Raw genomic sequence first — 23,349 nt, 5'->3', positions numbered from 1 at the left:
CTCTGAACAGTTCTGATGTCAACAAAATCATTACCCAAGGCCCACTTGATATTCCGTCGAGCTTCTGCAGTAGAGTGACCCAGTTTGTACTCATACAAGAAAATCATCCATAGCTTGCTTGTTATCATTTTCATAAGGTTTATGGGTACGAATTTTGTTTACCAATATTGTTGGGAAAGAAAAAGAGTCAAGATTAAATGCAAGGTATACATAATTGAGTGTTGTAAATGACTGAAATAATAAATAACTAAAAATGCGACATTTCATGTGAAAGAACCTTGATATATATATATATATATATATATATATATATCATCATTTAGCATCTGCTTTCCATGCTGGCATGGGTAAGACAGTTTGATTGAAACTGGTAAGCTGGAGGGCTGCACCAGGTTCCATTCTAATTTGGCATGGTTTTTACACCTGGATGCCCTTCCTAATGCCAACTACTCCAAGAATGTAATGGGTGCTTTTTACATGACACTGACATCAGCCATGAATATTGTTTTACTTGGCCTGACAGGTCTTCTCAAGCACAGCTTATCACCAAAGGTCTCAGTCACTTATTGCCTCCACGAAACCTAATATTTGAAGGGTGCCAGTTACATGATACCGGCACCAGCCACCACTATGATTTCACTTGGCTTCATAGGTCTTCTCAACCATGGCACATTGCCAAAGGTCTCAGTCACTTGTCATTTTGAAGACCATGCTTCACCACCTTGTCCCATGTCTTCCCTCCACAGTTAGAGATTGGCACTTCTTTACACAGCTGCTCTCGTCCATATGCATCACATGACCATACCAAAACAGTTGTCCCTCTTGCACACTGCATCTAATGCCTTTTATGCCCAACTTTTCTCTCAAGGTGCGTACACTCTGTTGTACATACCCACTGACATTACACATCCAGCAAAGCATACTAGCCTAATTTCTTTCAAGCCTTCATATTTTCTCTACAGTCACAGGCCATGTTTCACTGTCGTGTAGCATGGCTGTTTGCACACAAGCATCATACAATCAGCCTTTCACTCTGAGGGAGAGGCCCTTTGTTACCAACAGAAGTAGGAGCTCTCTGAACTTTGCCCAACCTATTGTTATTCTAGCAGCTATGCTCTCAGAGCATCCACCTCCGCTACTAGCTTGGTCACCTAGATAACAGAAGCTATTAATTACTTCTAGCTTTCACCCCTGACATTTGATGGAGCCTATTTTCTGTACATATATATTCAAAATAAGTTTAAGTTAGAACTTTATTGTAAGCTTTATTCATTTGTTACTTATACTTCATTGCAAAGTAACAAACGTCACATCAAAATATTGCTGCTCTCTAGCAGTGTAGCATGCATCCTACCTTGAGAAGCGCCTGTTTAAATTGTTTACAAACTCTACAATTTAGCTCAATAAACAGATGGTAATTACTCGAAGGAAGAGTGGCAGAAGTGAATGAGTGAGTGAGTTAGAGAGATGATTACTCACCTGAATGTCCCTTGAAAGTAGTAATTAAATCAAAACAGTTGTTTTTAACTTTTAACACAGATATGTGTCCAGAATAATCTCCAACAAAGGCATATTTTGATTGCTCATCAAATCTTAACAATGGTTAAGAAAAATAAATTAGTTATCACAATGGAATATTTTATTCTCATTATGAATAGCAAGTGAACTGAAAGGTCAAAGATTATCTCAAAAGCTTTTATTCAAAGCTTGGTTAAAGGATAATGTTAGAATGTAATTTAAGTCAGATAACAAGAAACAATATATGTTTGTGTGTAGATGCAAATGTGAAGAAAAGTAAGAAAGCGGGGTGAGTGGATAAACATTAACTATATATGGATATCAGTATATTGGTAGGATGAAAGGGCAACAGAGAGAGAAATCAAAGAGATGGAGAAAGAGGCAATGATATTAAAATACAAATGAGAAGGAATAAGAAGCCTATATGATACTACAAATAAATGAAATGATGAAGTAGATACACTACAAAAGAAACATCCATTATTTAATGGTTCAGTCATGAGAAATAGGACGAGAGTCATGGACTTTGCTTGACTGCTGAGACTGTTGCAGTTGGTTTTTGATTTGAATATATCTGTAAAGTGACAGCAATGTGAGGAAAAAGGAATTCCAGATGGTTGATATTCTGTGTTGGTATGATCATGTGAAGGAAGGAAAGAATGCAAAAGATTAATACAGGGCCCTTGGGTGTAATGGAGATATGGTGGTAACTAGGTGAGAGTCATAAGCAAATAGGTATATCTGAGGAACAAAAGTCATTGTAGTAGAAAAGGCAAAATAAGAAGATGGCATGTCATTGGGCTAGACACCCAGCAGAACTGGCTCTATGGAAGTCACACTAGTGGTCACCAAAGAGAAAGAAATTTAAAGTGATAAATGTCTGTAGTCAAGTTTGCTTGTTCACCCAATTTGGATAATTTAAGCCATAACCATCTCGTCTTTTTTTCTCTGACAAAGTACATTATTCAATGTGTCCTATATAAGACAATATGGTGTGATATGAGATTTAACAGCTTTTTCTAGCAGGTTGGATGATCTTTGTCTTACTCCCATATCCAAGGAAGAGACTGAGTGAATGTTGGTGGAGAATAAATTGTTTCATGGATTGCTGCAAACCACTGTGTTAATAATCCTTGAGAGAAATAATCAGCTGAGTCAATGACTTGCAGTTAGGTTTCATATCCAAAGTGGATTGGTTAAGAGATAACACAGAGGTTAACAGTTCAGTTAATATATGTTGAATTTAATAATTCTTTCTAACTAATGTTTGGTACAATGCCAGCAATCTTGAGGGAAGGGTGAAGTTGATTACATCACCCCCAGAGGGAGTGAAGTCGATTACATCACCCCAGTGCTGCACTGGTACTAATTTTAATGACCTCAAAAGGATGAGAGATAAAGTTGATCTCAGTGGTATTTGAACTCAGAATGTACAGAGTCAGAAGAAATGCCACAACTAAGCGTTTTGTCTGACATGCTAATGATTCTGCCAGCTCAGCATCTTGTTGAAGTGAATAATGAAAAAGCAAAAAGATGGGGGACAGAATTTTAATCACAAGTAGCTTTCTGGATGATTCTCTGTTTCATATATGTGTACAAATAATAGGATAGAGGTTAGTTTTGAATTAGTTGCTTTTTCTTTGGAAAGACTGGAATCTCAGACTCAAATGGTGGTATTTTATATCACGGGTGATGCAGAAGATAATGCATGTTTTGCAGCCTGAGTAGAGTTGGCACTACTTCTCACCCCTGCCTTTTTTTTTTTTTGGCATAGTCAGAAAAGGAGAGCAGCATTCATGATCTTTTTTTCACAAGACTTCTAAGAGTGGTGCAGTAAAGAATGGAAGGAATCATGACTTATGATTTACTGCTGCAGGAAATGAAGTTATCCTCAAACTGAAGATCTCCTCCCTCTGCTTATCATGAAATAGCCAAGTTATGGTATTAAACCAAGAATTATTTTAGGTCTGGCACTCAAAAACAAATACAGTTTGATGGGCTTCTATCTAGTGTCCATCTGTCCAACTCCACTCACAATTTCACTTTGGGTTGACCCAAAGTAAAGGCAGAAGACAAAGTATACATGATGGAATTAAACCTAGAGTAACAGGACTGAAAAGCAAGCTTCTGAAATACATGTCTCATGCCCGCAACCATTAAGATAAAGAACTGGCCCTCAAATCTTTTGCATTCAGGTAAATGTGTAACTGATTATATCACAAAGTGCACATCATTTTTCAAAGGAATGCAACATTTTTCTTGAGAAAACAAAGTGATTTCAGATGGTATAGTTCTGGAGATGATTAGGTGAATTGCAAATACATTGGATGCATATGGTGCTTATGGACAAGAGTAAAATAGCTAGTGAAAGGCATGGCTTTTAAGTTTTAAGTTTCCTTCACAAGTCACACTGACTCATAAGGGCCGGTTTCCTGGTTTCCATGACATGTAAATTCTTCAGCTGGACAGGATGCCTGACCATCACATTTTTACTCATTTTTGTCAGTGGAGTGGACTGGAGTAATGTGAAATGAAATCTTTTGTTCAAGAACACAACGCATCGTCTGGTCCGGGAATCAAAACCACAATCTTACGAGCATGAGTCCAGTACCCTAACCATAAAGCCATGCACCTCCACAGGGCATGGTTTTGCAATATATTGTTATACAAGATGGGTGGTTTCAGGACATAACAGTTGTGAATCAACAGAGTGAGGTCCCATGTAATGAAGGGCAGCACTAGAGTAAGCACTTTGAAGAGTAGCCCATGTAGCCATGGAAAATGTAGAGGAAATTGCTGGATAAATGTAAAGATAACAGAGCTTGAAAAACTTCATCTCTAATGGTTTAACATTAGTAATTAAAAGACCTGAAATTTTGTAGGACATCTAAAATTATATATATAATTTGACATCAAAGTGTATATTTATCTATGTATGTAAACAAATACATACACACACATGTACATCGAGTAAGCATGTACACACATACCTAGCAAACATACATGCACACATTCACACACACACACACACACACACACACCATAAAATTATTTGTAAACCAGAAGTGTTAAAGGATACTCAAGGCAGAGGCACCATGAAGTGGCTTGATATCCTCCTAATCGTCGACCAGTTTCTGAACAATGCCACTGGAAATAGCGGTCCCTGCCACAGCTAAGGACCCATTCACAGCTCAATGAAAATATAATAGCATTTACTCGACCAAAATGGGCTGCAAAAGGAAAAGTAAATAAATGTTTGTTACGTGAAGAAAAGAAAAAAACGGTAGTATTGAAATAAATTAACAAGCAAACATGCAACACAGTCTTTACCAATGCTATTGCTGTGGTTATTGTTGTTTCCATTATATTCATCATTACATGCAAACCACCAACTTTTAAAGGGGGAGTATCTTTTCCAACATCAAGAGAATAAACTATGTCAGTAGGGTCTTCTATTCTTTCTAGCACTTCAGACAGTATGAGGGTTGTGCCAGTATTTTCAAAGCCGATTCTGTAGTATGAGAGAGAATCAGATTTAAACCTAGTACTTAACTGGTACTTTACAGACCTTGCAAAGATGAAAGGTATGATTGACATCAGTGAGGTTTGTACTCAGAGTGTAGAGAGCCAGAACAAACACCACTAAGTATTCTAAAACTCAGATTTATTTTGCCTGCCTCATTATATAACATATCACTATATTTAACCATCAATTATAATCAATGTGGTCACTTAAATTGATAGAAATAGTATCTAAATCTTGTTTAAATCACAACTCACCATCTTATGAGATGAGAGAATGACATTAGATAACGTAGTCCTAAATATCTCTAAAAAAAATTAGGATGGTCATTTCTGGAATGGATATTCACAGGGTTGCTTGATCAGAGCTGGCTTGGAACAAACAAACAACAACCACAAAAACCATCATCACCACCAATATGGTTCTACGTAGGCTGGTATGATTTTGTTATTTATCACTAGATCAGTTTTGACCTATGAACACAGATACATTGGATACAGGGCTGAAAAAGATGGGATAGTAACAGGTGGAACATCTCTGATCATAAACCTACTCAAACAACATTAACCTGGGGCTAAATAACGATAGATCTTATCTAGAGTTACTTGGCTCCTTAATACAGCAAAGGTAATTGTAGTTAAGTCTCCACTAACAACATCTGCTTCAACTTACAAAAATAGATTTTAAGTGAAAATTATCGCACAGACACTTTATAGATAATGATTAACTGTATCTGTTACTATTACGTAAAACTGCAAAAGCGACCTGATGAAGTTTTATGTCTAATGAAGGAATATTACATTACATTTATTAAAAGTTGGAATACCTATTAACTGTCGACTAAAGAAAAACAGGCTTTGATTTCAAACTTACCAAGATAATCCCTGACATGCGTCATCCGATTATAATCTTCAGAAATTGTAAACTCCTGGAAGAAAAAAAAACATTTATATATATATATATATATATATATATATATATATCACCATTATTTTAATATTCACTTTCCTATCCTAGCATAGGTCAGACAAGTCTTGTTATTGATGTAATTTTTCTATGGTCAGACACTTTTCCTGTTACCAGCCTTCACTTGCTTCCTAGCAGGGCAATATTTGCTACAGTCTTTCATATGAGAGCTGGACATATCACAGCAGTTGTAAATAAAAGCAGTGTCTATATGGTGACTGATTATTCTGCATACATGCTTATGCAACACTCACTATCAAAACTAGGGGAACATGTACACGCACACAAGCTTTGTACAGTTCCTACCGACAATTTTACTCACAAAGCCTTGAGGTAACAATTACTATAGCCACCTTACGGCAGGTGCCTCTAGAAATAGACATCTACTCTCAGTGCCATGTAAGGAGAAAGCTGAAATCACATAGTTGTGAAGTAAACTGCTTAACCTCGTGTGTGTGTGTGTGTGTGTGTGTGTGTGTGTGTGTGTGTGTGTGTGTGTGTGTGTGTGTGTGTGTGTGTGTGTGTGTGTGTGTGTGTTACAATAATAATTCCTAAGACAAGGTACAAGGCTGATAGATGTTGGGGTGAGATGGTGGGTGGAACAAAGGGCTGGTTGATTAACCCTTTAGCATTTAAACTAGCCCAGAAATCCTCGTTTTATGTTTAAACTGGCCAGATCCAGCTTCTCACACCTATCCAATAATGTCATTCTAAAATTAAACAATCATTTTAACAAAACCTTGAAGCATCAAGATAACATGTGATTAATTCATAACAATGTGGATGCATTAGCATTACTTTTGACAGAGCAATCTGAACATTAAAGGGTTAATTAACATAGGTACTTGACAGGTACTTTATGTTTTTGACTTGGAGGCATAAAGGGTAAATTTGACATTGTGGCAGAATTTGAACCCAGAACATAAAGGGCCAGAATAAATATTGACCTCAAATTTTGGCACAAGACCAGCAATTCCAGGAGAGGGGGTAATGCAATTACATCGACCCCAGAGTTCAGCAGGCACTATTTTATTGACCCCAGAAGGATGAAAGGCAAAGTCGAGCTTGGTGGAATTTGAACTCAGAATGTAAAGACAGACAAAATGCTGCTAATCAATTTGCCTGGTGTGCTAACAATTCTGTCTGATCACTGCCGAAAAGTTAGAATAAATATTCCAAGGCATTTTGCCTGGTACCCTAATGATTTTACTAATTTACTGCAACAGCAGTAGTAGTAAATTCTGAAGTTATTAATAATGCCACAAATTTTGGAGACAAGATGTAGTCAAAGAACTCAGTGCTTGACTGGAATGTATTTTATTGACCTCACTGAAAGGATGCATCTAAATACCACAAGACACAAGCATCAAATTTATGGGTAAAGAAACTTGATTATATCAAAACTAGTATTTCCCTGTTTCTCTGGTACTTATCTTATCAAACTCAAAATGTAATGGGATGCCTAAATGCCAAAAAGTATTTTGTTCAATACTCATCTCATTGCTTTTTTCATTCATTTATTTGTCGCCTTTCTGGCACTTGTGCCCCCGGTATGTGTAAGGACTTTCGAGCGAGATCGTTGCCAGTGCCCCTGGACTGGCCCTTGTGCGGGTGGCACATAAAATACACCATTTTGAGCGCGGCTGTTGCCAGTACCGTCTGACTGGCCTTCGTGCCGGTGGCACGTAAAAGGACTCACTACATTCTCGGAGTGGTTGGCATTAGGAAAGGCATAGAGCTGTAGAAACTCTGCCAAATCAGATTGGAGCCTGGTGTAGCCATCGGGTTCCACCAGTCCTCAGTCAAATCATCCAACCCATGCTAGCATGGAAAGCGGACGTTAAACGATGATGATGATGATGATGATGATGAAAATTATATTTTACATAGGCACAAAACCACAAATTTTGGATGGAGAAATCATTTATTAAATATGTTACATTATCGACCACAGACGGATGAAAAGTAAAGTTGACCTCAGCAGGACTTAAACTAAGAACATAAAGAGTCAGAGTAAATATTGTGTGGCATTTTGCTTGATACTTTAACAATCCTACCAACCCACCACTTAGGCTTAATTTCAAGGGTTTACATTCTCATCTGCCCTTAAAGTGCAAACAGTATGAAGACTCATTCAAGATTCTGCTTGCAGCTTGAAGAAGCTTAGGAGACACTAGCATTAGTTACTTAAAACAACCCCCAGTATTTGGTTGGTACTTATTTTATCAATCCTAGAAGGTTGACAGGCAACATAAGCTCAGAACCTAAAAGGCCAGAAACAAAGAGCGCAAAGCATTCTGTTCAACAAACAATTCTGCCTATCCAACATTTATTGAAGGACACATATAAAAAGATCAAAGGTAAAATTTAATCAAAATTTCATCTCTTACTCTTTTACTTGTTTCAGTCATTTGACTGCAGCCATGCTGGAGCACTGCCTTGAAGGGTTTTAGTTGAAGAAATTGACCCCAGGACTTATTTCGTCAGCCTAGTACTTATCCTGTCAGTCTCTTTTGCTGAACTGCCAAGTTACAAGGATGAAAACACACACACACATAGATATATACATTTATGTATGTGTCTACAAAGGCTTCGGTTGGTCCGAGGCTATAGTAGGAAACACTTGTCCAAGGTGTCATACAGTGGGACTGAACCCAGAACCACATGGCTGGAAAGCAAGTTTCTTACCACACAGTCACGCCTGCACCTATGGAACTACTTAATAGAACAGAAGTCTATAAAGTGTCAGTTGCCAGGTCTTAGAGGTATGCTGGAAGGATGCAAACAGGCAGCTAAGTGGATAGGGGCCACAACAACCGACAAGCCCATGGATAGGAAACTTGTATTTTGCTGGTTGTACTGTAACAGGTCTATAGTTAAAACAAGTTAATTTGAAATGCTCCAGTCCAGATACTTATAAGTCATACCACAACATAGCACTCTGAAACAGACAAACAGCTTGTTAGCTTCTAGAGTTAGTAAAGAGTAGTGTGCAATAAATATATTTACTCCAGTGATTCATATAAATATCCCAATTTTTTTACAGATCTATCTGTCCACTCTGCTGTGTGGTTGGCATAAGAAAGGCCATCCAGCTGTAAAAAAACCATGTCAAAAAAATACAGAAGTCTGATGCATGCTCCTGTCAAACCATCCAACTTATGCCAGAATGGAGGGCAGATATTAAATGATGATGATCTCTGGGTTTGCAAGAAACAATGTGGAAAAACAAACAAAAATTACATGAATAAATAAACTGGCACATTCCGTCGGATACAACGAGGGTTCCAGTTGATCCAATTAATGGAATAGCTTGCTCGTGAACTTAACGTGTAAGTGGCTGAGCACTCCACAGACATGCACACCTTTGACATAGTTCTCAGGGAGATTCAGTATGACACAGAGTGTGATAAAACTGTCTCTCTGAAATACAAATACAACTCATTTTTGCCAGCTGAGTGGACCATCTGAGTGGACTGGAGCAACATGAAATAAAGTGTCTTACTCAAGGACACACCACACTGCCAGGAATTGAACTTACGTTCTTATGATTGTGAGCTGAATAGCCTTACCACTAAGCCATGTGCCTTCACGTGAATAAATGTCGGAACAGATGAAAATTTTTGGGTGATGGGCAGCAATGGAAGTTTATGATCATTTCTTCCACCTTATATCTGTTACATGGTACATACAGTATGCGTGTATATCTAATTCTTTATTGCCCATAAGGGGACAAACTAGGACAGACAAAGAAACTAAGTCAATTACATCAACCCCAGTGTGTAACTGGTACTTATTTAATCGACCCCGAAAGGATGAAAGGCAAAGCTAACCTCGGCAGAATTTGAACTCAGAACGTAGCGGCAGACGAAATACTGTTAAGCATATCGCCTGACGTGCTAACGATTCTACCAGCTCACCACCGTATGTGTGTATATTATATTCTTTTATATCATTCCTGTGTCTCTTCAAGGAGTGGGCAGACAATAGGCTAATTAGTTTTTCATTGACATAGCTGAATTTTATTATAGAGGTTCAACACAGTTCATGATGTAAATGCAGCTAATGCACGACAATAGTAATGAGCATGATAATAATAATTAGAAAAATAATAACCATAATATAACTAGCATAAAAATAAATAATAATTTGTCTCTTTTGATTGCTTCATTGTTCTAACCAACATCCAAAGTATATGCAGAAACCAGTTTGACTGGCAACAATCATCAGTTTATGAACATGAGTAAAACATCTGATGCTATAAATAATTAATCAATAGGGGAAAAAAATAATAGGATAAAAATATTTGCCCTACTTGCATTTTATTTTGTTTTATTTTATTTATTTATTTATTTTAGTTATTTATAAAATTAATCCCCACTGAACATTATGTGGTCATATGATCGAGAAATTTTTTCTCAGTCACTTGATACTAGGTTTGATACCTCAACATGGTTCCAGTGTCTTTTACCATAGCCTTGAGTCAACTAATGACTTGTGAGTAAAATTAGGTAGACAGAAACTGTGCAGAAGCTTGAAGGATGAGCAGTCCCCATTCTTATGTGGTAGACTTAATCTGTCACCAAATTTAATACCACCACCACCACCACCACCACCACCACCACCACCAGAGCCTTGGCTGGAGAGGGTTCACTGAAAGGAATTATTTTGACTGCATTTCCAACCCGAGAATTACTTGACATTTTTGATATGTTGTTTCTTAATGCAACAATTTTTGAACTAGTGGTGCCCTTCCATTCAAGGAAGCCCTGTAATAAAATGTCATGAGTAATGCCCTTCCTCCTTTAGTTACAGCAAAAAATAACCCTAAAATATAGCAGAATGTGATATATAGACTGTCAGCAGGAACTTAAGAAAAAAACAAAAATGAGAAACAATAGACTTCTGCATGCTAGAATATAAATTAACTCCATGTTTCAGGCTTCAAGTCTCAGGTTTTTAGTTTAAATAGAATTTAGTCAGATAATGGTGTTAATGAGAAGTTGCTGGAGTAGTGGTAATTATGATATATGGCTGTGCTTCAACCTTGACCTATCAGAAGAGATAAATTGGTCGAATGGACAATGCTGGGTTTCAGAGAAATGATTTTATTGTATGTTGCCTCAGTTTTTCTACCTGTCAATAATAGGTACCAGATTATCTTGGAATGTTGCCGATGATGGATTACTGTGTTATCCAGGGAAAAAGAATTTTGTCGTACCGCCTGACTGGCCTCCGTGCGGGTGACACGTAAAAGCACCCACTACACTCTCTGAGTGGTTGGCGTTAGGAAGGGCATCCAGCTGTAGAAACTCTGCCAAATCAGATTGGAGCCTGGTGTAGCCATCTGGTTTCACCAGTCCTTAGTCAAATCGTCCAACCCATGCTAGCATGGAAAGCGAACGTTAAACGATGATGATGATGACTTGATGATATAATACTAGTTTTCACAACTGACCATAAAAAGGGCCATGACTAAAACAAAATTTACCAATTTTTCTTTTTTTAATTCTAGCCTTCCCTAATACAGTCAAATGGCTGACATTGATGAGTCAACAAGACAACCTGCTAGAAATAGCAATCCAACTTCCCTTAAATTGCATACCCAATAGTTAAAAAAAGAAAAACAAAGCCATTGTGGATAAGGTAGTCCCAGATACATTATGACTGATGAAAAATACATTGGATAGTTATGGCTGGAACATCTTTGATCATAGGCCTGCTTGATCAAATTAACATTAAAAAGAATATAACAAAAGTGACATTACAAATGAACAAAATCTAAATGGAATTTTCCTCACAAGGAAAATTTGGTGCTTGTTGCTGTGAGGTCAGAAACAAAAACATGAAAAGAAAATAGAGAGACCAGCTGACAAGTTGATTTATATACTCAGAATGCTTTCAAAGTCTCAAGAACAAATGAAAGACCAAGCGGCTTTCTTTCACAAATGTGAAAATGTGGTCATTAATACAGAGGGAATAATTGAACAATGACACACATACAAGGTGTGTTCAAAAAGTATCCAACTTTTATTTTTTCCCACTCTAAACTAAATCCTTTGGGTAGGAGGTGATGCCACCCTTCTTGCACATGCATGAACATTTTTGTGCTGGTAGGCTGTGTCAGTTCCTGGCTGTTACATTTAGAGTACTTTTTGAATACACCTCGTAAATGCATACACAGATATATCTACATGCAAGTATATTTGAAGAAAAGCAACAAAAATGTATTAGGTTATAGCATACATTTTTGTTGCTTTTCTTCAAATTTAATTCACCAAATCTCTTGATTTTGTTTTTGGTTTTTACCCTACCAAATTCTGGTGCCACAAACATTTTGAGTATCACATACGAGCTTGCACACACTCACATGCTCATACCAAACAGTTTCGAAACAACGCCAAAACAATGCCAGATCATACATTCAAAATAAATGGAAGTGGAGAGACAAGTTACTGAAGAGATTGCAAGAGTGCAATGAAATAATTTAACAAAAAACTATATAAATTAATAAAGGATTGAACCAGTGCATGTGTTTATTACCGGCATAATGCCTCTCCCAAGGTTTAATTGTATTATTATTATTATTATTATATATACACACACACACACACACACACACACATGCAATTTTTTAACACTTCAGTTGAGTCCAAGAAATGAATTCTTTGCAAAGTGTTAGTGTCTCCATTCTCAAACATATCCTAATCTTTCTAAGTGCCCCACAGTCTCAATGAACACCACACTTCTAAATTAAAACCTCTACCTTTATAAAGTACATCAACACCCATCATTGCAAAACATTTTTTTAAACATGAAATAAATGGACTGGCAGACTCCCAGTTCTTGATGCTCCAAGTTCAAATACCACCAAGATCTCTTCAGAATAATAAAATAAAGTACCAAAGTACTAGGATTGATTACTCAACAAACCACTTTCCCCAAATTTCAGGCCTCATACATTTCTATGTTAAAATCAATTGTTATTAAAACGGATAAGGTTGGTGGAATCAGAGCTTCAGAATAATCTTCACATTCTCAGATCGAATCACTCTAAGGTCAACTTATTAATAAACTAAAGTGCCAATCAAGCACTAGAGTTGATTTAACCAACACAATCCATCCCACAAACTTTCAGGCTTTGTTCCTATGATAAAAAGATTTATATTTTATTCTGAATAGGAAGAAGCAGTATAGTGTCAGACTACACATCTTATGGTATTTCTTGCAGATCTTTGCATTTTGAGTTGAAATTCTACCAATGTCAATGAAATAAAAATCCACTTCTCTTAAAATTGCTGGCCTTGTGCCAAAATCATCATCCTCATGGCAGTGGCAGCATGAGGATTGGCAGAATCATTAGAGTCAGCCAAAATACCTTGCAATGTTTTTTTTTTTTATCTTTATGCTGAAAGTTCAAATCCTGTAGGGATCAACTTTGCTTTTCCTCCTTATCATCATTGTCGTTTAACGTCCGCTTTCCATGCTAGCATGGGTTGGACAATTTGACTGAGGACTGGTGGACCAAGAGGCAACACCAGGCTCCAATCTGATTTGGCAGAGTTTCTACAGCTGGATGCCCTTCCTAACGCCAACCACTCCGAGAGTGTAAAAAAGAAAAGAACTAAAAAAAAATCAAGTACCAGTCAAGTATTGGGCTCAATAGTGTTGGTTAACTTTCACCCCTCAGAATTGTTTGTCATGTATCAACCATTATTATTATTATCATCATTATTATTATAGACATCGCACAAGATGCAATATTGTGAGGTTGTTGATTGAAGATATTGTGTCTACCGCGGGGTTTTGTACTGTTTGTCAAGTCACAAGGACCTCAGACAGACAGTACTTTACGCAATATGCATGCAGTTCCAAGTAATGCCAACTTTAGAAATACCCTACAATCTAGGTGTATTGCAAAAGTTTTCAAATGTTTTTTCAGATTGGGTGGTATTGAACCCAGTGCTCCAATGACAATAGGGAGAACCTTTATGTTTAACTCTTGTAGCTACCACATCTTAGCAATCTCAATTCTCAGGTCCCCATATTCATCAACCTTTTCTCTTTTTTTCATGATATGTTGATCTCCTGGCACTGCCATGTTAATTATTAGGCACTCTATTGTCATTATTAAGATGGTGAGCTGGCAGAATTGCTGAAACACTGGACAAAATGCTTAGCTGCATTTTGTCTGTCTCTACATATGCATTCAAATTCCTAAGTCAACTTTGCCTTTCATCCTTCTAGGGTTGTTAAGATAAGTAACAGTTGAGTACTGATGTTGATGTAATCATCAACTAACACCTTCCTCTGAAATTGCTGGCTTTGTGCCAAAATTTGAAACCACTATTACTATTATTAATATTAAAGGAGGTAGACTGGCAGAATTGCCAGAGCATCAGAAATAAGGTTGTATGGTATTCGTTTGGCCTCTTTACATTCTAAGTTCAAACCTTGCCGATGTCGATTTTGCATTCACTCTATTCGGTGTTGATAAATGATTTATCAAATATTAGGATTGATGGCATTGACTAATCTTCTCCCTTCAAAACTGTTGGATTGAAGCTTGATTAGAAACAATATACCCATGCCAGCATGGGAGGCAGACGTTAAATGATGATGATGATGATACAAAATAATAATTGTTTCAAATTTTTGGCACAAGGCCTGCAATTTTAGGGGGAAAGAGATTGTTGATTACAACAGCTCTTGTACCCTGCTGGTACTTATTTTATCAACTCCAAAAGGATGAAAGGCAAAGCCGACCATGGCAAGATTTGAACTCAGAATGTAAAGTGTTGGAAGAAAGGCTGTTAAGCATTTTGTCTGCCAAATCACTGCCTTAATAATAACAAAGTATAGAATAGACAACACTACCGATAGCGACAAATGCAGAATGTATGGTGAGAGGGGTGAAACGGTATGGCAAATTGTTAGTGAATGCCTGAAATTGGCACAATGCAAATACAAAAGACTCCATGACAATGTGGCAAGAATGATCCATTGGGAACTCTGTGGAAATCACGGCCTACAAAGAGCAAACATGTGGTATCAGCAAACCCCAGAAGGAGTCACCGAAAATGAGAATTGCAAAATCCTATGCGATAACATAACCAGACATAGGAAACCAGACATTGTTGTGGTGAATAAAAAAGAAAGAACATGTATGATAATCGACATAGCATATCCCGGTGCCAACAGGATCAATGTGAAAGAAGAAAAAATAAACAACTATGACGATTTAAAGTGGGAAAGAAAGAAGAAATAAACAACTATGATGATTTAAAGTGGAAAATACGAAGGTTGTGGTTAATGAAGAGAGTAGACATGATACCAATTGTAACTGGTGCACTTGGAAGTATCAGCACTCAACTACGAATATGGCTGAAAAAGATTGGTGCAAGTGTGAAGGTAGAACACCCACAACAATCAGTATTGCTTGGAACTGCAAGAATTCTTCGCAGGGTTCTTGAAGCATGACCAGTAAACAAGTGTCACCTTAGTCTGCTGGCTGTGGACAGCTGACACTTTTCATCATACCCAGCAATATAAGCTGTGGGTTTTAATACAATAATAATCCTTTCTACTATAGGCACATGGCATAAAATTTTTTAGGGAGGAGATAATTTGATCATATTGACCCCCAGGGTGTAATTGGTACTTATTTTATCAACCCAGAAAGAATGAAAGGTAAAGTCAACCGTGGTAGAATTTGAACTCAGAACATAAGGACAGACAAAATTGCATTAAGCATTTTGCCTAGCATGCTAATAATTCTGCCAGCTCGCTGCCTTCTTAATAATAATAATAATAATAATAATATTTTCTACTAAAGGCACAAGGCCTGAAATTTGGGGGGAGGGGACTAGTCGATTACATTGACCCCAGTACTTTGTTCAGCGTAAGCATTTTATTCAGCATGCTAACGATTCTGCCAGCTTGTCAACTTCTTAATAATAATATTTCAAATTTTTACAAGGGTAGCTTGGAGGAAGTAGAGATGAGTCGATTACATCAACCCCAGTAATCAACTGATACTTATTTTATCGACCCCTAAAGAATGAAAGGCAAAGTCGACATCGGCAGAATTTGAACTCAGAACGTAAAAATAGATGAAATACTGCTAAGCATTTCGTCAAGCATGCTAACAATTCTGCCAGCTCACCACCTTAATAATAATAGTAATAATAATAGATATTATTATGGTTGTTTCTTGTTGGGCATCACATGCTTATGTATTGCTCTAGTTTGGACAAACATACAAGGTGGATGACTTGCACAGTTGTTAAAACCTTGGAAACAATACTTTGTAGTATTTGTTCTAACACTTTACATTCCGAGTTCAAATCCCACTTTTCATCATTTTGAAGTTGATAAATAAAGTAGCAGCCAAGTACAGAAGCTGATTCTACTTTCTTCCTCTTTCTCACCCTACTCTCTCTCTCTTTCTTTCTCTCTCAAAACATTCAGACCTGGAGAGAGATGGGTTCCAACTGGTAAAAAGCATCCAAAATGTAGCATGTGTCTATACAGCACTCCTATGACTCCACTGCATACAGACATATGAAGAACTATTTCTTAGAATATCACAGATTTATTACACCCCTTGCCAGCAAAAGAATGCCTGAATAACAGGGCTTGCATAGTTTAAAATCAAAACTAACAACAAAAATACTCACCGATATTGTACCATTATCTAGACCAACGAATAGCCGTCTGGTTTCACCATTATAATCCATAGCAGTTGCAGCAGCTGAAATGTAACAAAGCAGAAATATCTGAAGTGAAACATAATAGTAGTAATACTGAGGGCAAGAGACAAAGAAGAGCTATTAAAATCAAAATAATTGCTCATTTTATGAATAATAGCATTGTAACTGACAAGTCTTCTATGAGCCAAGTACAGCTTCAGTGTCTTTACAATGGCAAGAGTGACAAAGGAGTATCTTTGTAATGCTGGCACAATAAATACTACAAAGTATTTTTGTTTGAAAGCACAGAGTTATCAGTCCAATGTTTACATCTTTTGTCAAAATATATTAGTAAAAGATATACACACACACACACAAGAGCACATATAAACACATACACACGCCCACACTAACACTAGCCTTACTAATTCTGGAACACTTAGTTGCCACATATTTTGAAGCTGGTTACAGGTGTTACAGTCTTGTTTCTTGTGTGGGGAAATCCATCTCGTCAGCAACATTGGACTCAAGGTAGTTGAAGTCATGGACTCTGAATTGTGTTGTGTGCCATCAATGAACAAATGAGCAAGTGGCTTTCATCTTCAAAGGCAGTCATGTATTCACACTGCTTTGTAGTCTTCTCTATGGAGCCATGGATTATGAAAAAGCTTTAGGATTGTCTTGAGGGTACAAACACTAAGCTTCTAGTGAGGACCCAAAATGCTTTGACATGAGCACATGTCAAAGAGAAGATTTATGGACATATTCCACCTATTCCTATTATTGGTAGGCTTTGATAGCCATTACTAGTGTGCTCAACACCAAACCATACTAAGTGCTGTATTTTGTTTACTTTTACACTCTAATAAAAGAAAAGAACCACTCAACTGCATTGATGTTATTGGCACAGACAAGGAATTGAGAGTCCATTAAAACTAATTGGGGAGAGAGATTCCTGTTGTGGAATGAACAAACACATCCTCATTGTGACTACTTGAAGAATACACATACAATTGTTGTCCTGGACATCAGTAAAGCATTTCACTATTTATCTTACCTTCCAGCTAAGCTGTTCCATTATGGACTGCAGTGGTTACCAATATTTTTTATTGTAAATTTTTGTCAGGCCACTATCACTGTTTGCATTGGAGGGGCTTTTGTTTTTCAAATTCTCTGAATTCAGGTGCTCTACAAGGTCCAGTTATGTCTCCCAGATGCAGTAATGATCTAATGACTGCTACTTGCATGCATACACACACACACACAAATTAAATAATACTACCAGTTACTGCTCCTTAATTCTCCACACATAAAATGATATTGTGACAGGGAGCTCCTCTATAAAGCACACATCTACAGAGAGCTCCTCTGTCCAGCATGAATTGTGATACAAAGCTCTTTCATACAACAGGTGTTGTGATAGAGAGCAGATCTGTATAGCATGCATGATGACTATACAGCATATATAATGACAGAAAGCTCATCTATACAACATGTATTCTGATAGAAAGCTGCTCTATGAAGTACATATTATCATGGCAAGCTCCTCTATATAGCACAATCTTGTGCTCAAGAGGTCTAAACAAGTGCTGTGAGAGAGCTCTAAACCTCATGTGCAACACAAAGTTCTGACAATAAACTGCAAATGACATTGCGACAATAATCGATCAAAAGTTTCCAAATGATTAGTGGTAAGTAGAGCCTGAAGGCAGAAAGCTTTTCAAAGGAATATGAAAACACCTCTGCCAAATGTTACATTCACTTTAGTAGTCATGGGTTCAGATAAATAATCTATTAATTTTAAGTAAACAGTGGAAAAAAGTCAATTAACTTAGTCTACCTTCTGATGTTAATCAGTTGAAGTATGGCAGATGTAAATTTTATCCTTGATATATTAATAGGTTTGTACTAAAGCCAAGTCTTAATATGCAGTTAGTTGATCTGGCTTTGATAGACTTACATCAGGGGTATATATATTTATCACATAGCTTCTTTGATAAAAACATGTAGTCCCAATTGTTGTTTAACCCCAGGTTGGCTCTGACTGAGAAAACCCACAGCCAAAGGTAGTTCAAGTTATGATAATCTAAGTTTTTGTTTTTAAAAATTTGTTTGCAGGCAGAGAGTAAGCATTCCCTATGTTACAGCCACCTCAGGTTGTGTGATTTCATGGAAATTGTAAGGTATGACCATTAATTTTGGGATATGGTCTGTAATTTTGCTCTTACGGAAACTTGTATTGCATGGTTTTTAAATTATTAACAATTTAAAACTACACTTTCTTCTTAGCTCAATGACCACTTACATTTTAGTTAAGATCAAAGTAGATATAGTTAACGATTTGAAAAACTATCATCACATTACACACACATATGTATATATGATGTACTTAATGTGATTGTGTGTGTGTGTTTCTATCATCATCATGAGCACAAAGACCAACAGCAACAGTAATATATGGTATGAAGACAAGAAAATCCATTTCAAATAAAAACATATAAAGTGATATCCTAGCACATTTAAAAGTTGGTTTAAACAGCCACAGCAATATAGTTAGCAAGAACAATATAACACCAACAACACCTGCCCACTGTCACTAACATCTAAACCAATGCAACCCACATTATCACCACTATCAACCCATCAACTTTTGAATCCAACTGGCAACAGATATCAGCATGTATGCTAACACATGTATGCATGACTGTGTGTCTTAAGTCAGAAATGCAAGGGGTGAATTATCTATAAAATCTGGTGAACTGTAAGCTAACTATCATCATGTAGTACTTTCTCTTCCTCAGTCATTCACCTTTTCATCTCATTTTCATTATTGCATCGATAGAAATAGGACAATTTTCTGCTCCTACAAATCAGATTTTTCCTGGGTCAATGTCTTTTACTACATATTTGTTGCTTCTGTTGAATTTACCTTCAATTTAAGATGGTCTATCAGACAACCCTGAAGGCAGTAATGTGTAAAGGAACCATAAAGTGGTTACACAGGATATTAAACTTGATGATTTAAAAAGACTTTATGCAGAAGTGAAACTAAGTTACATTGCCAGAACATGAAATCTTGCATCAGGAACAGTATGTGACAACAGAAAAAATTATGTCAAGTGCTCAAGAAGCTAATCTGCTGGCTGTCCAGACCATATTTTCCCATAGATCTAATATAATGCTTAAAATGGAATGATTTTTGAGTGTATGGGTCAAGGATCAGAATTGATGTAATGTGCCAATAATTATGATGGTAATTCAAAAATGAGCCAAAAGTTTATATGACGATTTGTAGAAAAAGGAAAGTGAAACTTCAAATGAAGGAACCCTTTTTGACAAGTAAAGTCTTGTTTGAAAGATTTAAGAAGTGCGTGAATTTGCACAACATAAAAATGACTGGTGAAACTTTAGTCACTGATACGGAGGACTGCTACTAATTATCCTAAACAGTTGAAGAAAATGATTGCTGCCGGGGGTTGCATACCAGAGCAAGTATATAATGTTGATGAAACTGCACTTTTCTAGAAGTGCATGCCCACTAAAACCTTTATTTCTTGATAACAACAATCAGTACTAGCATTTAAAGCAGCCAGAAATCATCTGTCACTTCTTTCAGGAGGAAATGCCACAGGTGATATGAAATTAAAGCCCCTACATGTGCATCACTTCGAAAATTCTAAGGCTTTCAAAGGTTACACAAAGTTTAACTTCTGATTTTGTGTTCAAATAAGAAGGCATGGATGACTGAGAGCCTTTTCAAAGAGTGGTTTACACAAAAGTGTAAAGTGCAATAGAAAGGTACAGTGCCAGACACAATATTTCAAACAGAGCATTACTTCTTTTAGACAGTGCACCAAGCCACCCATCAAACTTAGATGACCCTTCTGATAATGTGAGAGCAGAATATATCCCAAAGAATACAACTTTGCTCCAGTGTGATAGCTAACTTCAAGACATGTTGCACGAGAGAAACTTGCAAAACAACTTATGAAAGCAATTGAGTAGGAGGATAAACCTACAGTTGGAGATTTCTGGAAGAAATTCAGCATAATGGATGTTGAGGATAATGTAGCTGAAACCTTCAACTTTGCTACAAAAATTATTGTTAAAAGGTTGACACTAATAGAGGGAGGTCTGCAGGTTTTTGCTAATAATGATTCTAATCATGAACATTATAAAAATTACAAGAGGAGTTTACAATGAGCTCAGTTCCTGTACAAAGAGATGATGCATCATAAACAATAAACAACTTTGGATAAGTTTTTCACCCTTCAAGATGATGTTGGTGATAATGAATTATAAGACAGTAAATATTTATCTCAAATTTTGGCAGAAGGCCAGCAAGTTCAGAGGAGTGATAAGTCAATTATATCGACCCCACCATGCTCAACTGGTACTCTTTTTATCAACCATGAAAGGCAAAGTCAGCCTCGGTAGAATTTGAACTAAGAACACAAAGACAAGCATTTTATCCGGTGTGCTAATGATTCTACCAGCTTGCTGCCTAATGAACTATAAGAAAGTAAATATTGTCCCGCATCTTCCTAGTAATGCTCATTCCACCACCACCACCACCCCTCACACAGTAGTCAACATCTTTTGTGGTAAGAATGTAATCTTACAATATACTGACTTTTATTAATTCCCTAATGTATTCCTCTTGAAATATTTTTGTGTTTTTATGTCTATATTGTACCATGTATGTTTCAAAATTATTTTCATGTATAAAGATGATAGGATTGCTTGTTATTTGTTGCTTCTTTTTTGGAGGGGGTGTCTTTGAAAAAGTACATAGGAACATAATCTAACTTGATAATATGAAAATCAATAGAAAAATTCCACATTTCAGAAGTTCACATTACAGCCAGATTTTCAGGAACAACTTACGAGGGATTCCTGTATATCTCCCACTACATCTTTGTATCCTTTTTAAGGCAGTAGTCCTAATTGCTTTAGCAAAAATATAATTCGCAACTCGGCTATAAAAGTTGATTTACATGTACACTAGTTTCCAGCTTATTATAGAAAGCCTAACTATTGATTTGTTTTTCTTTTAAATGGTTTATCAGTAACACAAGGACAAAGTAACAACTTTTTATGACTGTATAATGAGTATATTATCATTAGAGGTAATGGGTTAACTGTCAGGTTAAGTTGGTTCCATTCAAATATCTTGGGTGACATTAGGAGTAAGGAGATCAATATCACCCAAGAGTGAGCCAAGAGAAAGCTATCCCTGAAGGTTGGGCAGAGCAGACAAACATCTGCATCGTGTCCATCATATAGTACTGCCTGAGCCCATCATGGCTTGCTCTTGTTTTTGCCTGTTCAGATTGAAGCATCTATTATTTCACTGCTTGTAAAAAGAGCAAATTCTACTGACCAATTCTACAAACACCATTGCAGACATCTCAATGGAATGCAGCTAGATGGTAGAATTTAGCTTCTGCTTCTTTTGTTGAGGATGTCTGGGAGTACAGTCAATGTCATAAATGGGAGGGAGCTTAAGGATACTTGGGTTGAGAGGTCTGAGATCACCTATGTATGCTCTCAAAAAATTTAACGGCTTTAGTGGAAAGTCAATTGAGTGCCAGAGAAAGGGTAAAATATAGGAAATAAGACAGAGACCATGCACTTCAGAAGACAGACCATGTTGTTTGCAAGAAGAGACTCAATAGATCACAGTGTGGTAGCTGCTCCATTAAGCATGTTACTCAGAATGGCACATCAAATTGTATGCAAGTGATCATTTTTATCTTGATCTCTCCAAATAAGGGAGGCAAGGCAGTACCAGAATGGCAATTCTATCAGCACCTTGAGGTTGAGACACTTTTGGAAACTAACTTAGATCCAGCTATGGTTTCTTCTTGGAAGCATTCAGCCATTATCAATTGGAGGTAGCCTGGCACCATGCTCTTTTATCAAGTGAATATGCAAACCATTACTCTGACCTCATGATTCCTATTGTATTGGATGGAACAGCTATAACCAAACGATGTTGCTGGCATTACTGTCGGTCAGCTGAAGCATCAGCATTGAATGACATATGACTATGTTGAAACCCTGACAACTTGGAGCCTCACATATGTAGATGCACCAGTAGGATAAAACTAACACGTTTCATGATGATCCCAGCTCACATACCTTCACATCAGTGGGTGAACAATACAGCACTTTGTGAATTCTACTTCGCATTGAGAGGAAGAGCCCCTATACTGGTGGTTCAAAAAGCAACATAACTGTGAAAGCTTGGTTACTACAAGCCAGATATCACTGCAGTAACTTTTCTGATATTCTCTTGGCAGATACACAGATCACTGTTCAGAAAAGACCAATGAGCACAGAAGGCTCAGTGTGCACCATAGCTGATGTGAGGACATGCTGATTCTGCAGTACTAGGTCAGGCAAAGAACAGAACTAAGCATTTAACATCTGGTATGTTGTCAGGTGCACACAAATATCAACAAGTCAGGTAATGTGACCAGTATAACTTGGATATCAGTTTTTATAGGGAGGACTAATAATGATGTACTCAACAAAATTTTGTGTCAACAAGAGTCAACAGATTGGTTTGTTTTAAAAGACATTCAACTTGGAAACTAGATAACTTTCAGAAATCTCAGCCAGGCAGTATTATCAGAAATTTTGATT

General features: G+C 37.0%; 1 protein-coding gene across 1 annotated transcript in view; it reads right to left on the bottom strand.

The window, feature by feature from the left end:
- LOC106868453 (WD repeat and FYVE domain-containing protein 2) overlaps positions 1 to 23,349 on the bottom strand; it is an 89,962-nt gene that overhangs the window by 16,040 nt on the left and 50,573 nt on the right. The window contains exons 3-6 of the mRNA XM_014913727.2: positions 16,687 to 16,760; positions 5,915 to 5,969; positions 4,598 to 4,748; positions 1,480 to 1,592 (exon numbers count right to left, since the gene is read on the bottom strand). Coding sequence (XP_014769213.1) covers positions 1,480 to 1,592; positions 4,598 to 4,748; positions 5,915 to 5,969; positions 16,687 to 16,760 — 393 coding nt within the window. The remainder of the gene's footprint in view (positions 1 to 1,479; positions 1,593 to 4,597; positions 4,749 to 5,914; positions 5,970 to 16,686; positions 16,761 to 23,349) is intronic.

The sequence above is a fragment of the Octopus bimaculoides genome, chromosome 3, assembly GCF_001194135.2.
Source record: "Octopus bimaculoides isolate UCB-OBI-ISO-001 chromosome 3, ASM119413v2, whole genome shotgun sequence".
Lineage (NCBI taxonomy): Eukaryota > Metazoa > Mollusca > Cephalopoda > Octopoda > Octopodidae > Octopus > Octopus bimaculoides.
This window is presented reverse-complemented; position numbering and strand designations above follow the sequence as displayed.